The sequence below is a fragment of the Microtus pennsylvanicus genome, chromosome 1, assembly GCF_037038515.1.
Source record: "Microtus pennsylvanicus isolate mMicPen1 chromosome 1, mMicPen1.hap1, whole genome shotgun sequence".
NCBI classification, from domain to species: domain Eukaryota; kingdom Metazoa; phylum Chordata; class Mammalia; order Rodentia; family Cricetidae; genus Microtus; species Microtus pennsylvanicus.
The window spans coordinates 127,931,492-127,944,937 of NC_134579.1; the positions used below are offsets into that span (position 1 = coordinate 127,931,492).

The 13,446-nt window shown below is 49.6% G+C and overlaps 1 protein-coding gene across 3 annotated transcripts in view; it reads right to left on the reverse strand.

Annotated features, from left to right (window-relative positions):
• The window catches only part of Ttc28 (tetratricopeptide repeat domain 28), a 533,351-nt gene that overhangs the window by 67,331 nt on the left and 452,574 nt on the right, over positions 1–13,446 (reverse strand). For all 3 annotated transcript variants that reach the window (XM_075983715.1, XM_075983733.1, XM_075983723.1), the window contains 2 exons: positions 3,030–4,371; positions 1,462–1,985 (listed from right to left, as the gene is read on the reverse strand). In XM_075983715.1, the coding sequence (XP_075839830.1) occupies positions 1,462–1,985; positions 3,030–4,371 (1,866 nt within the window). The remainder of the gene's footprint in view (positions 1–1,461; positions 1,986–3,029; positions 4,372–13,446) is intronic.

Below are 13,446 nucleotides of genomic sequence, written 5' to 3' on the forward strand. Positions count from 1 at the left end.
CCTGGTCAGGACCACGTGGAACTCGCGGCTACACGCCTTCTGCACCAAGCAAACACTGTGGGGAGTTGTTAGATCTGTAGAAGACTTATCACAAGCGACAATAGAAATGAACTGCAGCATTTTCCATAAACATGGGATTATGGGACAATGGCCCAGTCAAAGCAGCTGCTGCATGGAAGCAGTATTTCAGGAGGGAATAAACAGTGCTGGATTCTGGGTCTCACACATTCAACTGCAAACCACACCTCGGTGACTGGACTGTTACAGTACTAGAATCTAAGCAAAGCTAGGGGCTCATTTCTGCACGCACAGAGCCCCACACAAACAGCAGGAGCCACACAGGGGTAGGACAGTGGTTTCAGCTTCAGGACTCCACTGCAGGTCTGCAGAGATCCCAGTGGCAGCCTCTAGGCATTCTCCACTCAGCCTGCTGCTTCCCATTTCAAGGACCCCCCCCCGCCCCCCCCCCCCGGGCTGGGAAACAACAGGATAAGCTTCCTGAACCCTGTAGTTTCTGTGAGGTCAGAAACAGCTCCAGACAGGGGTTGAGTCTGCTCTGCAATGAACCAATCAGGGTAAAAACACCAACTTCTCGGTGTGCAAAAATGGACATAAACAAACGATTCTTGGGCTGTGCGTTACAGCTGATGGCAACAAATCTGCCTGCCTTGTATGCGAGCTGAGCTAACATGCGCTTGGTTCTCACCACTGTCAAGCAAAGATTTTTTTTTAAAAGGATACATCTGAGAATTGCTCTGAGAACTAAAGTCTGGCCGAAGGGACTGCAGGCAGAAGTCCTTACAAAGATGTTTCTGCTTGAAACCTGGAGTCCTTCACTAGTGAGTGGCAACCTTCCCACACTCCCCCCCCCACCTCTGAGAGCTTCAAGAGTAGGGCTATCACCGTATGGAGGAGAAAGGCAATGGCTTTGCTGTGAGACTTTGGTTCACGTAGGAAGGACATGGGTGAAGTCCCACTGATCTCGGGTAATTGACAGACTGTGGTTGCAGTGGAGGAGCGAGGTGCCCAATTTCCAGTTCTGCTCCTTGACCTCAGTCTGTGAACTGTCAGAGAAAACACTCAGACGAAGCCTGGCTGATCCCAAGCAGACATGCTGGGCTAGTAGCCACTGTACCTGAGCTAACTGTAAGCCGTCATGCTCCTAGGAGGTCACCAGGGTTTGGGGCAGTTGGACATGTTTCTAAAGTAGACCCTCATGATTTTATACCCTAGGTCTTAAGAATCCAATTGACAAGGATGTGACGTGTGCTCTGACAAGCAAAGGGTACCAGCTGTTTGGGCAGCAGGCTAGGGGCAGTACCAGAACAGAGGGAGGAGGGCAGCTGGAGTTGAGAGAGCTGGGGCAAGGCAAGGAAACACCTTAAAACTATTAAGGGGAACCTGGTGGGGATGACAGGGCCTGGAGGTGACTGAGTCTCCCCCATAGAGCCTTTTGCCTACCTTCCTGTAAGTACATGACTGCCTGGGAATAGTTCTGCAAGGCGTGGTGCGTCCTTCCCAGGCTGCTATAGGACACTGTCTTGGCCACCAGGTCGTTCATCTGTGCTGCAATGCTCAGGTGCTGCTCTTGATAGACCACAGCCCTCTCGAAGGTGCCCAGGGACTCATAGGTCAGACCCAGGTTCCCATAGGCTCGGCCCTGGCAGGTGGGGTTGTCGGTCTCCTCTGCAATTTGCAGATCGAGCTGGTGATACTGCAGGGCTGTGTCATACTCCCCCATCTGCTGGTAGACTCCCCCCAGTCCGCAGGCCGCGTCACTCTCCAGGGCTCGGTCCTTCATGTCCCTGGCAATGTTCAGCTGGCGTTCAAGGCAGGAAATGGCTTGTTCATAATTCCCTAACTGGCTGTGGAGACTTCCCAGCTCTCCATAGGCCTGAGCCTTATTGGAGGCCTCCCCGAGCTCATGGGCCACCACAAGCCTCTTCTCAAAGCACACAAGGGCCTGCTGCAAGCTCCCTGTAGCCCTGTGGGGATGCAGACAGAGAAGCAATGAGATCATTCCATGCAGGTGCAGACATGCTAAAGCCCTTGAGAAAATGAAAAGCATTCGTCACTGTCACTTACTATAGACTCTCTTAACTCCTTCTCTAGCTAAAATCTATCATGTGCCCTTAGACTGAGATGCAGAGGAATTTCATAATCTGGAAAGCGATTCAAAAGTCATCCCTCAGTGACCTTCCCAAGAGCCTGCAGTTCAGCGGGAAACATAAAATATATTAATAGGCACAATGATAGCAAGGTCTGGGACTCGGGCCTCCCACACCCGCTGCTGCTTAGATGGGAGCTTTTGAAATCACTTTCCAGGAGCTGTAAACGGCCCAGCCTGACTTTCTGGGAGCAGTCTGTGGGGACGATTTAGTCTGACCTCTTCCTCCCCTCCAGGAGCCCTGATCCCCGCTCCCCAGGGAGGCCTTGACTATCCACATAGGCATCTTCTTGGGTTTCTCCCCTTGGAGAGGAGCATCCCTTGGCCAACAGAGCCTTTCTTTGTGCTGCTCAGAGAAAACATGATCATGAGCAGGAAGAGTATGGCTTTTGGTGGCAGATGGATTTCATCTGACTGAGCCTCAGTGTCCCCTGTTCCGCACCAGATGGATGTGTATTTAGTACAGCACTGGGGTACTGTGAGGATAGCTATGCAAGTGCCCAGCATGGGTGAGGCTGGATGCACAGGACCATTTACCTGCCCCTCTGTTACCAGATGGGGTTGAGTCACTGGTGGCTATGGAATGCTGTGCTAATAAACACATTATAAAGTGTGGAGGCATTCACAGAGGTCAGCTAAGCAGATCTGTCCATCTTCCTTCTATATGAACTCTTGTATCATGATCACTGTGTACTAAATGTGAAGTCTGAGCCCTGGGTTTGACTCTCAGCAGTAGCTCAATGAAATGCTGAAAAGTCAAATGAGAGGTGTGGAAACAAGCTGCTCTGTAGCTGGCAGCTACCCTTCCTGCACAGCTCCTCGCCTTGCAATTGTGTTTAACCCCACTCCCTGTCCGTGTTACCTGTGCCCATTGCCTAGACCCCGGTAGGCCTTGGCTTGGTCTTGCATGCGGTTCAGACTCTGAGCGACAGACAGGTATTGCTCATAGTACTTGATGGCTTCCTCGTAGTCCCCCAGGGCCTCGTAGCAGTCCCCCAGGTTGCCGTAAGCCCGGCCCCTGTCCAGCACAGACTCATTGCCGCTGAGCTGCTGCAGCATGGCCAGCTGCTGCTCGAAGTAGCCGATGGCGTCCTCCATCACGTTCATATTCATCTTTGTGATGCCCATGTTGCCATACACCTGGGCTTCCAGACTAGGCTCTTTCAGCTTCCGCCCCAGCTCCAGTTGTTCCTGGTAACACTTGAATGCCATTGTATATTTTCCCAGGGCCATGTAGACAGCTGCCAGGTGCCCATGAGCTCGGCACTCCCCTGGCAAGTCGCTCAGTTCCTGATAGACCTCCAGCTCCTGTGTGTGATAACCCAGGGCCTTGTCGTACTTCTGGATCATTCGGTATGCGGTACCCAGGGCCGCATAGGCACTGGCCTCCAGCCTTCTGTCTTTCACATGGTGAGCTAAGCCCAACTGCTGCTCGTAGAACTTTATTGCACCATTTACATCCTTTTTACAGACAAATATATCGCCCAGGTTTCCTAGGGCTCGAAACTTAGCCTGGGAATTATCCAGGGACTGAGCTAGGGACAAAAGGTATTTCTGACACTCCTCGGCTTTAGCAAAATTCAGCAGCGCCTTGAAGGCAAGGCCCAAGTTGCAATAGGCTTTTGCTTGGCTCAGTTTGTCATGAAGGTCTTTGGCCAGGGCCAGGTCCTGCTCGTAGTACTTTACAGCCTCCTGGTAGTTTCCAAGGCAGTAGTGGGCGTAGCCAAGGTTGTGGCAGACCTTTCCTTCTCCTTCCATGTCTTGGAGGTCAGGAGCGAGGCGGAGGTACTGCTCATAGTAGGGTGCAGCCTGGACATACTCTCCTCTTGAGCAATGGAAATTCCCCAGGTTGCTTAGTGCCCGGGCCTCACTCTGGATGTCTCGGAGCTCCCGGGCAATGTTCAAGTGGTTCTGGTAATGCTGCAGGGCCCGGTCGTGGGCTCCCAGGGCCTGGTAGGCAACAGCCAGATTGCCATGAGTTGAAGCCTGAGAGGCACGGTCGTTCACCTCCATGGAGATCTGCAGCTCCTGACGGTGGTACTTGACAGCCTGGTCGTACATGCCCAGGGCATTGTAGGCATTGCCCATGTTCCCATAGGCGCGGCCCTGGGCTGCATAGTCGCTCAGCTCTTGGGCAATGCACAGGTGGCTTTTGTGGAGCTTCAGGGCTGTGTCATAATCGCCTTTCATCTGGTGGATGATCCCTGGAACACAGTTAAACAAAGTGTGATTTACAGCTCAATCTAAGGCCAAAGGCTTTAGACCGATCGAAGGTTGGGCTAAACACTTGTCAATAATGCGGGGAGAGGGGGGTGGCTTCCCATGTTTCAAGCCACCAGGAGAACCCAACAGATTTGATGACAAAAAATGAGACTATTTTACAAATAAACACGCAAAATTAAAGGGCAAACACAACACGCTAGAGAATATGTGAGACATATACAAAAATTGTAACAGCTGCTGTGAAAAATTGTAAAATTCAGTTTAGCTGAAAAAGAAAAATCAAGATCTCAATTTATTAAAATAGGCAAAGAATGATAAATGTCAACAGACAAGCAAAGAAACAGAGAGAGGAATGGGGCACTAGTCTCCTTTAATAATCAAAGAAATGCAAAAATGAACCAATCGAGTAGAACCATTTACCTCCACTAAATTGGCAAATAAAAACTTTCAGCACCCATATTACAGGTGATGTTCCCCTGAAACTGGCAACCATACCAACTGCTGGGCATAAATGAGAGCACCGACTGTAAAAGCACGGGACACACAAGTGGGCAGGGTTCTGCTCTGCAGCCCTGTGCTGTACAGACCAAGGGGCTGTGTGTGCATCAGCGCTTCGATCCCACAAGACAAGTGACACTTCTGTGGCCAGCTGTGGAGCTGAGATGCCACCAGCTTGCTCTCTGAAAGGGGCAAGCTCTCACACCCTGGCAAGGTCAGAGACCCCAAACTTCCCAGGAAGAAATGACCATTCAGTGTGTTAGCAGTGGGAACTTGGAGACCTTCTTTTAGCCTGCCCTCTTGAGCTTCCTTCAGGCTTCACGGTTTCAAGAATCCTGGGATAAAATGAATCATTCACTACCTTTCTTCTTTCTACAAACGATCTGCCCAGCCAAGAATCACTGTACTTGAGAGCAAGCCCTGCCTGCCCTGCTCTACCCCTTCTTCCCAGGCCCCGCCTGCCCTGCTCTACCTTCTTCCCAGGGCTGCCCCTGTGCTCAGCAACCTGTGCATGGCATTTGGATTCTCCTGCAGCGGTTGTCTTTATGATCGCTTGCTGGTGGGAAACAAGAGGAAGAAGAAAGAGAGAAAGGCCTTCAGAGAAGGCTGCCTAGGGCGGCGTGCCTTCATGTGTCTTTTGCCATCCACCAACAACAAGGCCTTACTGTGACTTCTGCCCTCTTACACAGCCAGCTGCACCGTTCCCCAGGAACCTGGCCAAGATCAGGAAAGCATCCTATTATAGAAAATGCATGCAGCTTTAGACAAAACCAAAAGTCCTGTTTAAGAGCACACCTCTACGCAATTCCATCGATGGACTTGGAGACAGACAATATAATGTATCTGAGCCCTCACCTGTTTTTGTTTTAAAGTCCAAAGTCTCCCCCCACTTCTAAAATCAATAAAGTCAGATTATAATCATTTTAGAGATGTGGAATGAGAGCTTGCCATAGTGGCACATGCTTGTAATCCCAGCACCCAAGAGGCATAGTTACGGGTTGTGAGTTCATGGTCAGCCTGGACGACATACTGTCTCAAAAACATACAAAGAAATAAACAGCACAAACGTATCATGCCTCGTGAATGACACCTAAGGTAGTTTGGCCAGTGAACAAAGCCACAGAAGGGGAGTCTGTTTCTCTTACTCTGGCCCAAAGGTCTGGGTAGTGAGCAGGGAACAGTCACGATGGTAAGGGCTGCCCAGGGTTGCAACGTTTTCTCAAGGAAGCTGCCTGCTGGTCATGGCAAACCAATCTGGTCTCCAGCCAGCTGCTGCTGCTTCCTTATCTTCCACAAGTCCACAAGAAACCAGAGAAGGGCTTCCAAAATTATAGCTTCCACACACACACAAGGGCAGAGAGGCTGGCCAAGCTGAGCCGGCCTCTCCCTCTGCTGTGTCCCCCATGGCGGGTTCCGGCTGCTGCCAGCCTGGGGCATTCTGTAGGGACAGCGTGCTCTCTTGGCAGCTGTTCTCTGTTGAAGCAACATAAGGGCAGCCAACAGCTGTCAGCGAATGACTGTACATGCCGAGGGTGATCTACAGCACTCCTGCCCTTCCCCTTCCGGACGTCACTGGGATGAAGACCTACAGAGGCCCTGTCAGCAGGGTGCTCTAGGTGACAACGGGCCGCAGGGAGGGAATTAAACAAGATTAGTGGGGCAGAAGAGCCAGCCCCACAAAGCTGAGCCCTCACCAGGTACGTGGTGAGAAGCCACGTGGCCACGCTGGGTCACCACAGGTGGGTTACCTGTAGAATAATAATGTCTACCTCAAAGGTTGTGGTAAGGACCGTGGTGGCATGTTCAGCGCACTCTGTGGAGGCCTAGGTGGGCAAGTAGGGCAGACCAGACAGATAATATTTCCACTAAAATGATACCGATTACAGCTGAGCAGTAAATTCTGGCAGGTTCTCGTCTGAGCTTCTGGAAGCAGAGCCTGGTTTCTTACACACAGTGGGCCCTACTTTGTATTGATTGCCATTAGTGCCTAGCCCAAGTTGGGCTGTTGGAGACTTGGCTCTTTCCTCTGCTTTTAAGCCAAGAATCCAGCTGTCCTCATAGGAAACACAGGGTCTGGGAAAGACACCTCCCCAGTCCAGGCTTACTTTGTGAAGGTTGTGAGGAAGTCTCAGGGAGAAGAGGGGAGTTACAAGCAGAATGCATTCCCTGTCCCCTTAGCTGTACCAGGCAGCGTGGTATAGCAGACAGGCTGGGTAAGGGTCTCAGGGGGGTGCATGTGGAACTATTGACAGTTGAAGCAGCTCAGTGTCCCAACTGTCCTTCACTTATGCTAGGTGTGTGGGGACATGGGGTCTTTATGCAAGTAGAGGAGACAAGATGAGGAAAACCAGGCCACCCCACCAGCATGCAGGGTCATTACACTGTTTCCCTAATAGCTACATAATAAAGCTAGGCAGACAAGTTGGCACTGTGTGTTCTGTGGAGCCCCACTGGGTGCTCTGTGGAGCCCCCTTTGCACTATGAGACTCTTCCGTGCAACTAAGGCCTGATACAGGTCTAAGTACATTTTTCCATCTTGGGGACCTCAGTAAAGGAAGTGATCAACTGGTCACTGGACTCTCTAGCTCCCAGGTCTCATCCCTACTGGAAGTGCAAGGACATTGTGTGCAGACTGGGATAACAGTACTGTGTCCTGTGTTAATTCATGTTTATGACCTTTATACTTGATCAGTCTAGGCTGGGAGGGGACATGGGGTGTTACACTTGCTCTTTCTGACCCTTCCATGTACCAGCTGTGGCCCAGAAACCCTTTCCTATCAGCTTGAGATTCCTGGATCTTCCTTCCAGGTTTTCACTTATATTTGTTCTCCGTGGTTTTGAAAATATCTCAAAGTTTGGGGTGGGAAGGTAGAGACAGGCCTAGTAAACAAAGGCATGAGAACAGTGTAGATAAGTCTCCATTATTTTCGCCAAAGTTGAACAATAAAATATATTTTCAAATGGGGGATAACGCCAGAAATCACCCACCAGACGGCTTTATCAGTTGCAAGTGTCTTACAAAGAGACAGGCTTTTCCAGGGGCTGCCTCTGCTTGATTCAGAAATGCCTCAAAACAACCTGAAGCCAATGTGTGGAGGGCTTGGGTCCCAGCTGGTGGTGCTGTTGAGCGAGGTTGAATCTAGTGTGTTAGTCTCATCAGTGGATTAATTCACCACCAAGTTCATACCTGAAGTAAAACACTGGGGACAGGCCTGTGAAGCAGATACCTTGTCCTGGATCCTTCCTGTCTGTGCTAGGAGGCCACCAAGAGGTGAGCAGATGTGTCCCGGCATGCACCCCTGCTGCTGTGGCATTCTGTCCCTCCCACAAGCCCCCAGTGGACTGTCAGTGGTCAGGTGAGGGAAACCTTGCACAGCCCCACTGACTTACCACAAGCACGCTCTGTTGGAAGCACATGTCTTTTGACATAAGCTTAAGAAAATAGATCACATGCTCTGTGGTCCCCTCCTGCCACTGTCCCTAAGTCAAGAGCCGTGTAAACAGTGACAAGAAGCCACCCTAAAGCCCATATATATTCCATGGGCTATGTACACAGTCCCACTTCCTACTTCCCTTTGGGTAATCAGAGACACAAGCTGCAGGTGAATTGCTCAAAAATCCCCTGGGCCTCTGTGGTTGTAAATCTCAGCTCAAGGGAAAGATTAATTGTATTATGAAGTAGGAGACAGTAATTAAACCTATGACAAGAGGGTGGCTGGGAAGGGATGCTCCACAATGATGATGAGGTGGGAGGAGTCAGGCGCTGTCATCCCTAACAGTCTGGGCTGGACTGACGCTGTGAGAGCATCTGATGGGAACGAGGCCCACTGTTAGTCACTGCTGGAGAAATCAAAGCACGCTTGGGTGTTGGGCAACTCCTAAAGGGGATGCGCCGGAGCAGCCACACAGGGAGTCGGTCTCCAGGCTCAGGGTGGAACTACTGTGACACTGAGAGACCTGTTCTGTCGCCCTGGGCCGAGCCTCAATGACTGAAGCAGTCCCACCTCTCTGACTCTGTTAGACTTGCAAAGAATGAGCCACTTAAAGTGACCTTTACCACCTCCAGGCCAGATGTCCCTGCTGGTGCTCCAGGACTGTGCCAGCCTGCAGGTAGCCTCGCATGCCCTTCCAATCTGTCCCGTTCATCTTTTCTGCATTGATAAGACAATCTACAATCAGGCAAGGGAACCCACTGCATGTCTGTCAGGCTCAGCCTACCCTTGACCTATCAATTCCACACACCACATCCTACTACTGGAATAAGGTAAGAGGCCAGTTATGAAGGAGCGGCAGCGTTCTGAAGGAAGTCGTGGGTCCTGGCACTGCAGGATCCCTTCTATCGCTCCGCTGCTTCATTGCACATGTACTTGGGCCAGCTACTCCCCTCCTGGCCTCAGGTCTCCCCATCTCAAAGACCGTCACAATGAAATTAAATTGAAAACACCAGCATGGTGCGCCACCTTCTAGGAAGGGCTGTTATTTCAGACATTGTCAACCATCAGTCCTCAAAGATCTGCCTCCTTCTGGGATCATTGATAAAACGTAATTCAGTATCACTCTTAGACGTAACCATGTTTCCACCAACGGAACTTGACATCACCATACATAAGGACACAAAGGTTGTCTCCGAGAGCACCTCAGCCTAACTGTGTGTGATGTGAGAACAGGTTGTTTCCTAATGAACAGTGTGTGCAGCGGATGGAGAAGAAAGAGATCTCCTGCTGGGTGTTTTGGTAGTGAGAACAGTGGCAGGTTGTGGGACCAGTGCTTCTAACCAGCCACTGCTACAGCTTGGGTATGATTCGAAGGTCCCTAAAGTTGTCAGTGCTGAGATCTGAGTGTTACTGTGTGAAGTCTGAAGCTGATGAGAACAAGCAAGGCATCAGAGTGCCCCCATGATTGAATTCTAATCACTGCCAAAGGGAAGAAACACTAGCCAGAAACACAGCTATGCTCCCACAGCTTTGCCTACAAAAGCCTCATTGTGCACCTGGGGACTTTTCCTCTTGCAATGCAGCCCGTCTGTGCTAGTGTGCTATAGGCTGAAGAAAATGGAAACTCTAACCTGCACAGTGACGGAGCTGCGTAGCCAGGGCGCTGCTGCTCTGGGGTGCTCCCTCTGGAAGCTGTAATGAACAGTCTGAAAAACACCTCTAGAGATGCTGTTGCTGCCCAGTCACTACAGCTGGTTAACTGGAAGCCTCTGGGCTGCCATTTGCTAATTAGAGCAAAGTCTAAGAAACCAGAAACCTTCCTTTTCAACCCTGGCTTTGTCAGTGACCATCCCCACTGTGAGATGCAATTCCTCATGAAGCTAAATTAAGGACTGGGATGTGACTTAGTGACAGAGCACTCACCTAGATTCCACCTCCAGTACTCCCCCAAAGAGAAAAGATATGAACCTATGGCCTGTCTTTCAGTTTCATTATTAATAATAAAATAAAAACACTTTTAAAAATATGTAAAATAATATTGTATTTATTTATTGTGCATGTGCTGCAGCACACTTACAGAGGTCAGGGGATAACTCGGAGGAGTCTTGGGCTCAAGCTCAAGTCACCAGGCTTTGCTAGCATCTGGACTGCCCAGGCTCATGCTAACTTAGAAACAATGGTGGGGGCAGTAACACAGCAATAGAAGCATTCCTCTTTCATGATCTCAGTGATGCCAGGACACCAGGACCAGTGGCTGTGATCTCACATACACAGTTTCACTTCGAATTGCTCTTCTCAGCATTAGGACCCAAACTCTGCATAAGGCATCTTCCCAGATACACTTCCAAACCTCTGCAACCCAGCTTCTACAAACCCTGTAGACTTCAGTTGCCTCTAGGCTTCAGAGTATTCTCTATTTTCAAAGTCCTTGGCCCCCAACATCTTATTTCATTGTAGGGTAAAGGGAGTATGGCTGGCCTAGCACTCTGACCACTCACAGAAGCGACAATTATTAAATGATAGATGTGAGGCTTGAACCACTGCCCCACACTGCGCCCTGGGCCACTCTGCCCTCTCAGAGTCTAAGGCAGCACCAGCTGCAGAATCCAGCCATGCTATCTGGGTGAGCAGCAATGTTGCTCCTTTAGCAGAGACCAGAGAAATAGACAGGAAGGAGGAGGAATGGCAGGACAGGCTAAGAGATGCTACATCAAAATGACTTCACTTTGTAAATTCAGTTTCCAAGATGAATGAGTTTCCTAGCAAGGCTGAGAGCAGATCATGGGACCCGCTGCTTTGGAGCCGCGGATCTGAAAAGCTTCATTTTAAAATTCCAATTGTATTGAGAGTTCAAACTCTGAGTGGGTGAAGTCCTAGCCAGTCTGGTGTAATGTCATCAAGACAGGAGACTCCTGCATTCTGCTCATTTGCTCTATTTGTATGCAGGCTTCTCCTCGGGGCAACATCAAAAACGTGAAAAGGACTAAAGGGGACTGAACTGTCAGTTTCCTCTTTGTTGTTTGATTGAGAGGGGTTTACTGGGGACTGGGAGGCCCCTAGATGGGGTCTTTCGTGCCCTTTGCAAAGGTGCTGGTTTCCTCAAAAACTCACGTTTGGGTTGAAAACTCAGAGCGCATGCTGACGCAGGACTGTTCCAAACTGAATCTCAACATGTCACAACCTAGAATATTGGTAGAGGATGGATTCCTCTGTCTGTCAGTCTGTCCTGCCAGGTCTGGAGATCTACAGTCTGCATCCAGAAACCAGTTTTTCCATAAACCTGGAAGTCAAGGTGCTATCCAACCCTGTCTGACTGAGATGGCAATGATGGAGAACATGGAGACCATTCTACTCAAGACCCCTCTGCAGCTGAGGCTTTCTTTCACTCTTAATCATATTTATTGAGACAGTATAGTATAGCCAAAGATGAATGCATATTTACAATTACAAAAGTATTACTTCTGGTAAGAAGCAAAGGCTCTTAGTCAATATTCATTTTCTTCATCATCATCACCACCATCACCGCCATCATCATCTTCATCCCTATCATCACCACCATCATCAGCAGCAGCAGCAGCAGCACCAAACACAAGGCCTCATTCACGCTAGACCTTTGAGGCCTATCCCAAGCCTCTAACACTCAGTTTTTATTTCTTCCCTCTCCCTATCTGCCTTTGCTAGTTCTGCTAAAAAGCTAAGCATTCATTTCCCAGCCTCCCTTATAGCCAAGGCTTGTTAAATGGCACTGCTGCCACAGTGAAACCAAAGCACAAGTCTCTTGGGCTCTCAAAGGTTTTGACTTCTGACATAACGCGACAGAAACAGTTTCCTTCCACCAACATGGATGATACAGTATGTGGAGCATTACAGCCACCCTTGAGTGACTAGAATGGGGAAAACAGGAAGCACATCTTTACTTAATCTGTTGTACACAAGGACTAGATGTATGACTATAAACCCAGTGCTTGGGAGGCAGAGGCAGGTCAATCAGGAATTCAAGTCAGTCCGTCTGTCATCATCTACCTACCTATCTATCCATCCACCCACCACCCATCCATCTGAAAGAGAGGCTACATATGTTTGTGTGTGTGGCAGGAAGGACAAGTGTGTACACATGTGCATGGAGGTCAGAGGTGCAAGGAGTTACAGGACCATCCCAGACACATGCCACCACACCTGATTTTTACATAGGTGATGGGATCCAAATGCCATCCTCATGCTTTCACGGCAGGCGCTTAAATGACGGAGCCATCTCCCTAGATCTGATACAGTCCATATTGGAGATTGAGATAATCATTGTCGGCATTTCGTGTAGTTCCTGATAGCCAGGACTGTTTGGCTTTTTGTTGTTGTTGTTTGTTTTACTTTGATGTGGACTGTTTTATTTGGGGTTTAAAATCATATTCTATGTATTGAATTAAAAATGAGGCCAGGTTCTTTGAGGATCACAAAGGCAATCTGATGATATCTCTCTGTGTCTTGTGAGGCCAAGGCTGTTTGTGTGGGTGTAAGAAATGCGAAAATTGTTCTTTGTGTTTCTGAGTGATCAAAGTGGTAGCAAACAGAGCTGTGTGTGGCTCTGGATTTTGGAATAAAAATTATTTTAGCTCAGTAGTTCTGCTAGTATTTCATCTTTCACTACATAAGTATAACTGAGCCATTCCCAGAGGGGCTGGGACGGAACCACATGCTCATAACAAGCAGGACAGATGGTCCACTTGAAATGGGTGAAGGGTGAGGATGGACAGCCACCTTGTTTCAGGGCAGGTGACGCAGGACCAAACTTCCTGTGGTGGCACAAGTCGACCACACACAGCAGCCCCAGCACGAGGGCATGGTGAGAGAAGAGAAGGATGAGCCCCAGCCAGCGGTGCTCCTCCTCTCCTGTCCTCTGTCTGCATCCCGCAGCCCCTGCAGCAGCTCTGTCCATTCTGCCTTCGGTGTGTCTCCCCATTCTCTCTCTGTTACCCTTCCTAGACACCCAACCCTTCCCACACAAAATTTCCATTTTCCTTATAAAATGTCCACCTCAAGCAAGCCAGTAAGCAGCGCCCTCCACGGCCTCTGCTTCAGTTCTTGTTTCTAGGTTCTGGCCCTGCTTGAGTTCCTGCCAGCTTCCCTCTA